Source organism: Nannobrachium achirus, assembly GCF_963921795.1.
Source record: "Nannobrachium achirus genome assembly, chromosome: 19".
Lineage (NCBI taxonomy): Eukaryota > Metazoa > Chordata > Actinopteri > Myctophiformes > Myctophidae > Nannobrachium > Nannobrachium achirus.
Genome location: NC_137826.1, coordinates 43,382,706 through 43,396,529, shown reverse-complemented (window position 1 = coordinate 43,396,529; position 13,824 = coordinate 43,382,706). Strand labels below are relative to the sequence as shown.

Genomic DNA, 13,824 nt, shown 5'->3' with positions numbered 1-13,824 from the left:
TCATCAGTGATGTAGCCTGTGGTCGACGGGTGTTTCGGGTCTCGCAACATCATACACCCTCGCCCAGGTGACCCAGCCGGGGTTGATCAAGTCCCGACTTACGTCCCAGTAGCTATCCACGATCAGTCCTATTAGGGACAGACAGGGTCACTCAATGTGCTGCACCGGAACTACTCTGCCGGGATTGGGGGTACTATTCTGGCGCGTGGAAGAACTAGGCTCTATGGGTTGACTCCTGGCCGGGCTCCTCCTACGTCTCACCAGGTCCTCTCCTGCTCTCACCAGGTTCAGAACCTGTGCGTTGCACCAGACCCCAATCCAAACATTCCATTCAGCTGCTGCAGTTGAATGGCCCTCCTAAAGGCCTCACCGTGGATTTGTTGGGCTTCTTCCTCACGGAAGACACAGGCTGGGGCGCTAACCCAACCTGCTCCCGGGTGCCGTCTAAATTCCGGCCGTCAACCGAGTCTCCGGTGGTCACCAAACTATTCCTGGTTGTCACATAGTCTATTCCTATGAGCCACTATAAATAGAACTAATAATGAAAAAAAAAACATCACAAGGATGCAACTGGGACGTATCATCAGTGATGTAGCCTGGGGTCGACGGGTGTTTCGGGTCTCGCAACATCATACACCCTCGCCCAGGTGACCCAGCCGGGGTTGAACAAGTCCCGACTTACGTCCCAGTAGCTATCCACGATCAGTCCTATTAGGGAAAGACAGGGTCACTCAATGTGCTGCACCGGAACTACTCTGCCGGGATTGGGGGTACTATTCTGGCGCGTGGAAGAACTAGGCTCTATGGGTTGACTCCTGGCCGGGCTCCTCCTACGTCTCACCAGGTCCTCTCCTGCTCTCACCAGGTTCAGAACCTGTGCGTTGCACCAGACCCCAATCCAAACATTCCATTCAGCTGCTGCAGTTGAATGGCCCTCCTAAAGGCCTCACCGTGGATTTGTTGGGCTTCTTCCTCACGGAAGACACAGGCTGGGGCGCTTCTTGAAACTTTCATATATTTCTTGAAACTTTCATATATTCTAAATATATTGCACATTCAGTGAATTACTCCAAACCTTTTTTTGTTAAGATTTAGAATTTTTATGGCATACAGCTCATGAATATCAAAAGTCCATATTTCAAAGTATTACAATATTAGACGACACCAAGAAATGTAAATGTCAACCTTCTGAAGTCAGAGTTGCCTGAAGTTTCCAAAGTCAGTCATGATTTAGAGTGCTATGGCATCTATGTTTTTTTTTTTTCTTCTTTTTTGTTTAGATGGATCTGTCATTTTGGGAGTCATTGACATGAAAAGGTTTGAGCACCAATGATAAATACAGCGACATATCATTTTTCAGAAAAACGGGTTTAGAAGAAAATCTTTAAGGGGTCTGAAAGGAGTAGTTCACCCTCAAAATGACTTGTTTTCTAATGATTACACATGCCATGGAGACAATAATATTGTGTTGTATTTGTCACATTCCTAAGACAAAAAATTGATCATATAGTAATTTGTCCCCATTGATTATGGATGGGAACCCAAATGCATTTGGGTCCCCATCTGGAATCAATGGGGATACCTTTATTGAAATCAAAAATGTATCTTAGGAATGCGACAAAAACATATATTATTGAACTCAAGTCTCCATGGCATGAGTAATCAATAGAAAAAAGGTCATTTTGGGGGTGGTTCAGTGGCATGAAGCTGCGTCCGGGGACGACAGACAGACAGACAGACAGACAGGGTCACCTCCTGGAGTTGAACGCCCCACAGCCGTGCGCGTCACACGCCCTCACTCTGTTGTTGTTGTGGTGGCCGCTACACAACACGTTCCAGGCCCCAACTGTGCGCACACACACACACACACACACACACACACACACACACACACACACACACACACACACACACACACACACACACACACACACACACACACACACACACACACACACACACACACACACACACACACACACACACACACACACACACACACGACACCATTGTAATTATACTGAGCAACGCCAATGCACAACATCATCATAACAGTGGTGTCAGTTCAGCAAAAGCTAAGGTATGGCAACATGACTGGTGTCTTGCACGCACGCCTTCACGCGTGTGCAAGACACCAGTCATGTTGCCATACCTTAGCAACAGGCATGATGAATTTATTTTAAGAAGTACCTACATTTTTCAAGGTATGGCAGCTGCCATACCTTGCCATATCCAATTGACACCTCTGCTTCATAACATCACCATTTTGCTCTGTGCAAAGCACGGTTACAACTGCATACGTGCATGCATGCATGTGTGTGTGTGACTTTCTGCAATTAATAGTCACAGCAACAAACAAAGTACTTTATTCCAAAGACAAATACTTGTTGTGCACTTCAGTGACCTTCAGCCTGAGCCTCTGCAATATTTAAACCTGGGGTGAATAACAATCCAAAACAAAGCATTTTAAAAAGTGTGGGCGTGCGTGTGTCTATTTGTATGACTTTCTGCAAACAGCAACAAACAAAGTACTTCATCCTGAAGACTTGTCTTTCACCCAAGCTGAACCTCTGCAATATTCCAACCTGATGAGAATAACGATTACATTGGTGTGCTTGGTTGGCGCAGTGGTAAAGTAGCTTCCCACCGACGCAAGCGGTGGATTTGGACGCGGGTCCAAATCCACCGCTGTCCACTTGTCCAAGCGTCTATATCAGGGGTCTTCAACAGGGGGTCCGGGACCCCTAGGGGGTCCTCAGAGTTATTACAGGGGGTCCTCCAAATCTTTGTGTAGACCTATGTCAGTTTCTATGTTTCTATGTCAGTGGTGCTCAAACCTTTTCATGTGAAGGACCCCCAAAATGACATGTATTTGGCCACGGACGCTTAAAAATACATCTATTCAAAGATTTGCACACATTTTGACGTGTGCGTGCGTGCGTGCGTGCGTGCGTGCGTGCGTGCGTGCGTGCGTGCGTGCGTGCGTGCGCACACGTGTGTGTGTGTGATCTGTCCTTCACCTGGCATACAGCACTGGTGTGTCTTGGCTTTGGAGCACTTGTCTCTCAGATAGCGACCTTGGCATATGTACCGGTCTGGCTGGCAGATGCCTCCCAGTCTGGTGCAGCCCGAGTTGTTCGTCAGCCCGGGTCTCTTTCTTCCCGTTCCTTTGACCTTCTTGCTCGATACCAGAGGCTTAGTTCTCTTGTAATTCCCCGCCGTGTGATTCATCTTCACGTCATTGACGGCCCCGTCAGCTGTCTTCACTCGGCTTTGAGACTGAGGCCGTCCCCGTTTCTTGTCATTTTCCAGAGCACAACTTAACGCAAGGTCTTAATGGGGGGGAAACAGGAGATGAGGTGAGGTGAAAGAAGACGGCAAAAGAATGACGCACGCACGCACGCACGCACGCACGCACAAACACAAACACACACACACACACACACAGAGAAACATATTCCTATCGTGGTAAAGTAGAAAGGCTAATGGGTTCGTGGGCATTTGAAAGCATCAGCTAAACAACTGCTAATGAGTAATTTCATGTGAAAAACTAAAAGAACTTAATTAGGCTTGTGAAGTTTCAACCATGGCATAAATAAATAACCCTTTAACCCTCTCACATTTCACTGTCAGTTATCAAATCACGTTATTGCGACCGCAGGTCGCGGTTTAGTATGAGAACTGGCACATCTTGTCTCTGTGTAAGGTCCGTGTAACGCTTGGTTTGACGCTCTGACTTCACGTTCTGACATCACTGTGATCATCACATCACTGTCAGGGGAACCACACAAACAGAATCCCTTTTATGCCCATATATGGAGATCCCTGATGTCATCAATATTAAGTCCATATCTGTCAATGCCTATACATGTCAGTCTAACCAGTGGCTGGTTCGACAGACAGAGATCTCCATATATGGGCATAAAATACCAGAGGAATCCCGTTTGTCACCAAAACGTGTAATCTTTTACTTTACTGGAGTACGGTATTTCCAAATTTCGGTTCTTTTACTTCTACTCCATCCACTACATCTCCAAGGCAAATATTATACTTTTACTCAACTACAATTATTATTATTATTATTTCAAAACATACATTAAACACTTCAACCCTACCGCTACTTTTCATCTATTTGAAAATAGACGATTTGCTATTTTCAAAATATTTGTATACATTTGATTCATTTGAAAACTTGTGAAGTGGGACATTCTGCGTAATAAGTAATTTTGGTACTTTAAGTACTTTTTGATACCAGCACTTTTGTACTCTTACTCAAGTAAATGTTGAATTCCTGACTGTTGTTACCGTATTTCTACATTGCCGTATTGACACTTTTACTTAGTAAGTTAAACACGTTTTCCACCATTGCTGAGAACTGACAACAGTCCTTTAATCTGTTGTTGAGCACGATGGCTGTCTCATTTCCATGTTGCTCAACAGACCTTTGGAATCACGGTGCCTCAAGCTTTTGGGGTCGGACACAATTAATCTAATGTTGCGTGAAACATTCAATCATACAGTTTAGTCACTCCAGTAAGAGCGCTAGGCCCTGGGCCCGCTGAGGTCTGTGTTTACAGGAGTTTACTATTTCCTAATAAGGCTCATTTTATGGAATACCTCGAGGGCCACATACTATTCATACATTATTGTTCCTATTAGCATCCCATATTGAATGGTACATGATTGTGTTGTGTGCACACATGTGAGTATGTGTGTGTATGCATGCCTGTGAGGGGTCCGTGTCAATATGCAGACGGGACGATGTTACGACCACCTAAACCTAACCTTAACCCTAACCTTAACTAACGCTGATGAATGCTAACCTGGTGAAATGCTAACCTGGTTGGACCAATGGCCCGTCGGAATTATGGGTGGATCCTGTCTGTGTGTGAGCGTGAGCACATGCGTGCATGCGTGAGTGCGTGCGCCGTGCATGCATGTGTGCGTGCGTGCGTGTGTGCGCGCGTGTGTGTGTGTAAGCGTTTCTACTGTATATTTGAATATTCTGAATACTCACAGCATACTAGCAGAGAGGCAACGAGGAAGAGTCTCAACAGCATCCTGGTTCTCATGGGATTCAAACTCCAACACCTACAAAGACACCAACATTACTCTACTTACAGTACATGTTCTCTGTAGAGGAGCACTAAGTGAAATGGAACAAATATACACACATACATATGTACTAATATCATATGGTAACCTAATTAGTAGGCACTACGGTTCTCGAGATACGCGGATTACATACATACATACACACTCACAGAGATTTTTTGTTGACTCATGTGGCGTACGTGATGTATCTGCGTCCATTTTATGCCCATATATGGAGTATCTGTCTGTGCTTCCAACTGTGTTGCAGACACAGTGCCGGTTCCCCCTTTAATGCAAACCTCATTATACCTGTTGTCATAGGACCCGTTTTGAACATCTGTTTGCCTGTGTCCATTTATGCCCATATATGGAGATATCTGTATCTGTCTGTCTGCGTCCATTTTATGCCCATATATGGAGATCTTTGACCATCTGTTTGCCTCTGTCCATTTATGTCCATATATGGAGATATCTGTATCTGTTTATGCCCATATATGGAGAACGCGCGTGCCCGTGGGACGAACGGTTCTCGAGATACGCGGATTACATACATACATACACACACACTCACAGAGATTTTTTGTTGACTCATGTGGCGTACGTGATGTCAGAGCCTTTTATGAAGTGATGTCACAATGAGTCAGAGCTTTCGCCGATTTCCTCCGGAACAGCCTGATGTCAACAATCAACCCCGCATAAGGAGATTCCGAACGTTTCGCGCCGGTTCGGGAAAACCGCGCGGCGGGTCGGGTCGAGACCCGGCACTGCACTCCGCGCCGCGGCGGGGAACGCGCGTGCCGAATCTGAAGCCGGTGGGACGAACGGTTCTCGAGATACGCGGATTACATACACGCAGACACGCAGAGACTTCTCGCATTTATAGATAGATGGTATGATGTTAATTTGGGTAAATGGCTATTTGTCATGACTCATGTTAGTGATGATGTGCAGCCTTGCCATTCTCAGGGTTCTGAAACAGGCCATATTAAACAACGAAATGTCCGTCTGTCCTTCTGTCCGTCACCCTCAGCCAATCATGGATCGGCATTCTTGGTGACGTCACTATCAACAAAAGCGCCCTGACATAAATTACAAGGTGCGCTACTAGAGGGGCCGTCTATGTCCTTAACCAATCAGAGAGGGGCAAAGGGTGACGTCATAATATCAAGGCATAGATAAGGGCCACGAGAGGGGCCGCCTATGCCCATAGTAAATCAGAACGGGCATAAACGGCGTATGTCCGAGCTGGTAAGGAACGGGTACTGCACTTACTGCACATGAGATATGCGGGGCACATACTCACAGAGATTTGTTGCATTTATTGTAAGATATATAGTGTCAGTAGGCAGAGATCTCTAATTGAGGGCTCGCCTGAAAGGCGAGAACACTATGTTATCCTCATTATTTATATAGTGAGTTCCGCCATAGACAGTTCAAAGGCGAAAACACATTATTTCCACCGCATATCGTGTCGGGATTGGTTTTCAAAGCAGCGAGCGTAGGTATTACTGCTGCTTTTCTCCAGCATCCAAGTAATTTTCTTTTCTTTTTTTAAAAAGGGAGGGAGAGAGATGGGGATAGACATAAGGTAAAGATCGTTGCCAGGAACGGGATTCGAACACGCTATGCAATACTAGGCTACATTGGAGCCTTATAGGTGCCCAAACTGCTAGGCCAGCGGTCCGGGCTCCAGCCCCCTCATTTTATATTTCACCAGATGTAGCCTATCGTTATAGGCGGACATCTCTTATTGTCGGTATGTTATAGAATTAACGACAATCAGAGATCTCCGCCTATAATGATGTAGGGGTTCCCAAAAGGTACATCGTGATCTACCAGTAGATTAGAGATGGGACGTTCGCGAACGAATCGAGTCTTTTGAACGGCTCTTTGAAATGAACGATGGGATCCGGTTCGCAGTAGGGAGCCGTTCCTTTCTAATGAACAGACATGGGACAAGTACTCAGTTTCTTTACTTATGTAAAAGTATCAATACTGCAACGTGGAAATACTCTGCCACAAGTAGAAGTTTGGAATTAAAATGTACTTGAGTAAAAGTACAAAAGTATCTGTATCAAAATGCACTTAAAATACCAATATTAGAAAATAGTCATTATGCAGAATGTCCTCATTTCACAGTTTTTTCCAATGTAGAAAATGTAGAAAAATAATTTGAAAATAGCAGATCTACAAGCTCACAATGCGTCGCAACGCGACACATTGTGAGCTTGTAGATCGGCTATTTTCAAATGGCGGAAATGTAGCCTACAAATATGGCTGAAATGTATAGGGTTGAAGTGAATTTGTAATTATAATCAAAATCTACAGAGTAAAGACCTTTGCACACAGGCGCGTTTAACCGCACGGATAAAACGGACAATATAATCTTTTGAAAAGAAAACAATGATTCTCTATGACCTCATGCACACCGGCTCCGAATTAGCCGTGCGACGAGTGGCTGCCGCCGTGCGTTTTTTTCTCGATCGAAACCAGTTCGGTAAAAAACTCATCACTCCTTTTATGACTCCTTTTTGGATCCGCAGCGCCGATTCCGCACAGCCTTGCACACCAAATCCAATGCGTTTTATTCATGCCGCAAACGAAAAAAACGCAACTGTCCTGTGTGCAAAGGGCTTAACTATGGTAACTAGAATGAGCCAGTCTTTTGAACGGCTCTTTGAAAGGAACGGATCCCAGAGATCCGGCTCACTTCAAAGAACCATAAATCCCATCTCTACAGTCTATCACAAAGGATGTCTAGGTAGACCACATGATATGCTCCTAACAAATACCTATAATTAAAATATAAAAAACATATATTTATAAACAATAATCACAAAACCCCTCTTTTTGGCATCTGTCACTTGACTTAAGGCGACTTGATTGATTGACATCAAGAAATGCCTGTCAGCTCCCTTCACGGTTTCTAAAGTAGTACTGGCATGCAATGCAATGCTTTGTTTTCAAGAGTCAGTAGCATTACAAAGAACCTGAAACCTACCACTTCCATACAGAATGGGATGAAGACTTTTCCCCTACTATTTCCCTATTTTTCCCCAACTACTGTATTTAAGTGTGTGTTGTACTCTAGTGCCGCTATTAAGCCCCATCAGGCTCTAAACATTTGGTGGGTAGATAATGTTGAGCTGGTCTTTTTAAAAGTAGCTCTCAAGTCCAAGAAGTGTGGGCACCCCTGTTATTGATGGTTCATGCATACCCCACCCCACCCTCAAAGCTTGAGACCTTCACAATACTGTCAAACTGTACATGTTTCAATGAAGCATCTATCTGTCCTATACCTTCAGTGCTTACAAACAAATTGTATTCTTCAAATTTAGAATGTTTCAGGGGGACTGCCCCATGGCTCGAACTCCCATTGGTCCGAACACCGTCGTCAGGTTAGCTACTCACCAGCGTCGGCAGGTTAGCTACTCACCAGCGATAATTTTACTGAGGTTAGGGTTAAGGTTAGGTTTAGGCATAGTTTTACTGAGGATAGGGTTAGGGTTAAGGTTAGGTTTAGGTGGTCGGACCAAAGGGAGTTCGAACCAAGGACATGTTACCATGTTTCAGAGGTTTGCAAGGTTTGCAAGTAATCTTGCATATTCATCTGTAACCAACTAGATTGTGCCGATACAGGAGAAATCATTTGCAAATAACATTACAGACAAAAACATTGTTTTTAAATAGTCTTAGTAGACTAAAACAAAAAACAAACAAAAAACTAAAACAAAAAAAACAGTCTGACACAGGAGGCCATGCGATCTGAACAATATGAAACTGCTAGTCATTCATTTAGAGATCACGCATATAGTGCTGAGTGGTTCTCAAACATTTTCATGTCAAGGAACCCCAAATGATACATATTTGGCGATGGACTTATCTACATATAAGAAAAGATCTACAAATGGGACACAATAGGACACAAGTTCTTAACTGTTTCTCGTTTTGGTGGACCTCATCGTGAGACCCCACTGAAGTATCCAATGTTACATTACATAAGAATATATACTATATGAATACAGTTGTTGAGACCTTACAAATTGTTTTTGCAAGGCTACTTGAAAATAAAATATCCTAACTGAATGTACATAACATATGTGCCAATGCAGGGGGAAAAAAAAACACCTACAGCCGGAGGTATATAGTAATATTAACATGGTGATTTGGCCTAGACGGTGAGATGGATTGAATATTTAATCCCCTTATTAATTTGAAAAGTGTTAAGCCCCTATTTTCTTTTCATTGGGGTGAAAAAATGAATCATGTTGATCTTGAGATCCACATGGGGATGGTGTGGCTCCAATGTGGATATCAGATTTCATGTGGCCAGAATGTGACATCGGTCGTGCAAAAAAAAGGGTGGTAGGCACTACAGTATGTTGCACAAATATGGCAAACAGTTAGAGATATTAGCTCCAGATAAACCCAACCAGGCTGGGGCTTAATGCACAGGCTTTAGGGGGCACCAAACTCAGGGACACCCGGCCAAAAACGTGGGGGGCCACTGAAATAGTACTAAATCAGTGCCGGGCAGAATCCCGCACCTGATGGTAGCCACAGATGCCAAAAAGTGTTCATCCGGCACTGAATCCAACCGTAAAAGAGTTTCCATCATGGTATCCCACCACACTGGACTTCAGAGGATGTTGTTCAGAACATATTTTTTTCTAGAGTTGTGCATTTAGTGACAAAGAATGAGAAGAACCAGTTCCGGAGCCATTACTTGAGGGAATGCAAAAAAGCCTTTTCACTTTGCTTCAATTAGTCACAGGCTAATACAAAGAAGGGATCACTCAATTCATTGCCGGAGGGTTGCCTCCAAAATTGAAATTAGTTGGCACGGCTGGCACTTCAAACTTGTAGCCACCAAGCTTCTCAATCATCTTTGATTCATGTGCTGCCTTTCTCTGATCTGCAAGTACGCCAACGTCCTGCAGAAGTTTGCCCTGTTCCTCGTCAAGGGCTTGCGTGAGTGTTTGGTACCACACTCGGTCACGGGTCTGGACATTCTGCATTACAGCTTTGAAAATCTGATACTCGTCCACAGACAAGTTGTCTTCATCGTCTACAGGAGTAGTGTAGTCATCCAACGCTTCCTCCTCGTAATCCTCATCATCATCCCAGTAGTCGTCATCGTCTCCATCGTCTCCTGCCTGCTTCAGGCGGACATCATCAATGTCCTCCTCGTCGCTGGCCAGCTCAGCGTCCTCGTCATCGTCATCCTCGTCATGGTCTTCGCTCTCGTTCTTGGCTTTGAGGGCGTATGCCTTCTTCAGACCGGTAAAGAGCAAGACAGCTGCAGGCAGCAACTGGCCGCCCACCCGGTTCACAGCCTGGGGCCTTTGTTCCAGGTCGATCAGGGTACAGAGGCCAAGGACGCTCATCTTCATGTCATGCAGGCTAAGGAAGCAATCGATATCCTTGAGCCACTGAGTGATAAACTGGTTAGTGATGGGCTCTGTGTTGTTGGGAAAGTGTAGATTCTCTAGGGTGTTGAAGAGCAGAGGGGGGTTATAATAAAGCGCAGCGATGGCGACCTGTAAGCACATAGTCCTCAACTCGCTGGTCTCCACCAGCCTCGTCAACCGCTCCAACGCAACAGCCACAAACAAGGGTACAGCCTGATCGATGCCACGGCCTTTGCACTGCAGAATGATCACCTCCAACAATTTCGCCGCATGACACTCAGGATCTTCACCAAGATCGCCTGTCAGGACCTTCTTGCACATGTTGAAGATAATCTCAAGGTACTTGGTGTCAGACAGGAGAGTGTCCGTATCCACTGTGATATAGTTGTGAAGGAGAGGCATCATATCTATGATGTAGTCAAAATCATCCTCCTGGAAGATATTGAACATCACGGGAAGGAGCTGCCACATCTGCGGGGACACCTGCTTTAAGGTCAGGCTGTCGGACAGAGACAGGATCTCCCCATAGAACTCCACCAGGTGGTCCTTCAGCACCGTGTCAATCACCTGCAGACAGATGCTTTCCAGCTGCTGGGTGATCTCTTTGTGCTCCTCACACACGCCCAGCAATGTATCAATGGTGGTGAGGATTCCAAGAGCTGTTACTGCTTTCTCTTCGTCTGCCCCATCCCCTTCAATCATCTGCTTGAATGTCATTGCCAAGTGCTGCGTCATCTCCACCGTGATGGGGATGATTTCCTTGCTGTATTCATTGACCATGTTCTGTATGACGGTGGTGAGCTCATCATTCACAGTTTCCCTGACAATGTCCAGGAGTGTCTGCATCACTGGCTGGATGAAGGGGCTGACGTACTCTTTAGCTTTCTCGTTGTTGCTGATGAGGAGCTGTAGGGCGAAGGCAGCCGCTGCCTTGACGGGCATTTCGTTGTCATTGATGAGACGGAGACGTGTCAATTCGAGGGCTCTCTGCAGATTCCGGTCATTCGTGAACTTCACCTCACTCAAGCAATTCAAAACCCAGCAGGCCCTAGCTCTCATGTATCCCAGTTCACTATCAAACAGGGGGAAGATGTGATTCTTCAACAGGTTCTCCATCTGTTCCTTATAAATCTTCTGTTTGAGCAGGATGTCACCTAGTGAACCTATCATATTTAGGGCACCGTCCTTTTTCCTGGGGTCAGAGGCATTGTTGAGGATCTGGGAGCAGAAGCCCACTGTCTTTTGAAGGACCTCTTTCCTCTTGTGGCAGGTTGTGTTGAGGAGGGTCTGTGCTGCTGAGGAGGGGGTGATAACGTCCTCAAACTCTGAAAACTTAATGCGGATGTACTCGTTTTGGTCTCCCTGCCACAGTTTCTCGTCACTGTCCGAGTGACACATCAATGGGAAAACGATGTCCTGAATGATGCCCTGGATATGTTGCTTCAGGTTCTTCCAGGTAATGGCATGTGTAATGCTGTGGTTGATATAGTTGAGAGTCAGTTGGAGCACTATGGGGGACACATATTGCTTCTGCTTGTACTGATATAAAACGTTCAGTAGCACATGTTGTGCACCCACTGCATATTGTTTGAGGAAAAGGTCTGCGAAGTTGACATATTCTTTGGCTGCACTATTTGGGTTGCCATATCTCTCAAACAGCCGGCCTAAGATGCGAAGGGCCCACTTCTTGCACTTCCACCAGGGCAGATCAGCCCTCTCATCCTCATCCGTCTGCAAAGTCTCTGGAGGCACGTCTCTGCCCACTACAGTCTTCAGGATCTGCATCCATTCTGGCAGGTTCTGTCTGTTGATGAGCTCCAAGGGGAGATTGTTCTGGAACAGGGCATGGATTATCTTGAGGATCTGTTTCTGCACCAGAACAGAGTCACTGGACGCGTCAGGCAGTAACTGGATGAAGCGTTCCTTCAACATAGGCATAAAGATGCTCATGGCTGACACCAAGGGTTTGCGCTCATCTGGTTTCTTATATTCATAGTTCTTGACCAGCTGGTAGAGGCAGAGCAAAATGCCCAGCCACTCTGCTCTGTTGTTCGACTGCAGATGGAGGCCTATCTTCCCCACAAGGTTTGTCCACTTCCCTGGATAGTCGTGCTTGATCATATGGTGGATGCATGTTGTCAGCTGGACCCCGATGCACTCGGGTGAAAGGATGACGGCCTGCACGATGTGGTCTCGAATGAACTGCTTGTCCGCCTCCGGGATACTGCTGCTCGTCTCCGTGCCCGACACTTCTCCCTCGCTCCAGTGCTTGGTTATCATGTTCTTGAGGTAAATCACACCGGCTTGTTTGACAGGATTGTCCAGCCGGTCAGAGATGGTGACTTGCAGTAGCGTGGACACAAAGTTTGGCTCGACATGACCCTCACTCAGCTGTCTCTCTGCAGCCTCACGCAGGTTAGGATCCATGGTCCCATGAAGGGCCTGGATTAGAGACTCAAAATTCATTGCAAAAAACTCTGGCTCAGAACTAATATTTCAGTTGTGTAGAATTAACTCCTTCTAATTCAAGGTGTTACTACTGGTGTGAAATCTATAAATGGACACCTTATATATCACAGACCATGCCCTGCCTCTGCACAAATTGGCGTTGGTAGGGCAACGGTTTCTGTTGTCAACGATGTCAGACCGGAACTCAATCAGAAAGAGCAAGAGGGGGAGATGGAGATGGCCTATTTTACCACCACACCTGGACAATGTGGGCTCTGAACCTCAACAAGCTGATCGACGCAATGTAAAGACCAGGGAGGGGGGGGGGGGGGGGGGGGGGGTGTAGAGGGATGGTGAGAAAAGCGAGATGGGAGAGAGGTGGAGAGCTTGATCAGTGAGAGAGAGAAACCCAGCCAATGCTACTGTGTACTAAAAATGAACTCACTGATCGATTGTATATACCCCAATAACCCCAATAATTCTGATTGATTGATTGATTGATTGATTGATTGACTGATGAAGTGCAATGCCCAACGGAACACATGCCTAGTCAGTTATGTTGTATCTGTTGTATAGTACACGTAATTGTCAGCGCATCTATCAACACTATGGAAAATGGTTTGATTTGGATTCTGGGCAAACTGGTCTACAGGTGTAGTAAAATGTACACGTTCTCGAAGAACAGTTTGCCCAGAATCCAAATAAATCAAACCCCAAATCAAATCATTTAAGAGCAGCCCGTTTCTACAACCGTGACGCGAGGCAGAACTACGGCTGCTATGACGTAATTGCTGTAGCAGTCAAAATCGTTAAGCAAAACAGCCGTCGGCGACGGGGTCCCACCCCTTTTACTGAACTATTTGGTTGCCAT

The 13,824-nt window shown here is 45.7% G+C and overlaps 1 protein-coding gene across 1 annotated transcript; it reads right to left on the bottom strand.

Annotated features, from left to right (window-relative positions):
- Positions 1–9,890: 9,890 nt before the first annotated feature.
- Positions 9,891–12,971, bottom strand: LOC308304345 (importin-7-like; the record flags this gene model as incomplete). The annotated part of the gene is made up of 1 exon (XM_080748931.1): positions 9,891–12,971. One exon carries the CDS (start codon positions 12,969–12,971, stop codon positions 9,891–9,893), a length of 3,081 nt encoding a protein of 1,026 aa, XP_080605057.1.
- Between the last annotated feature and the right edge of the window lie 853 nt (positions 12,972–13,824).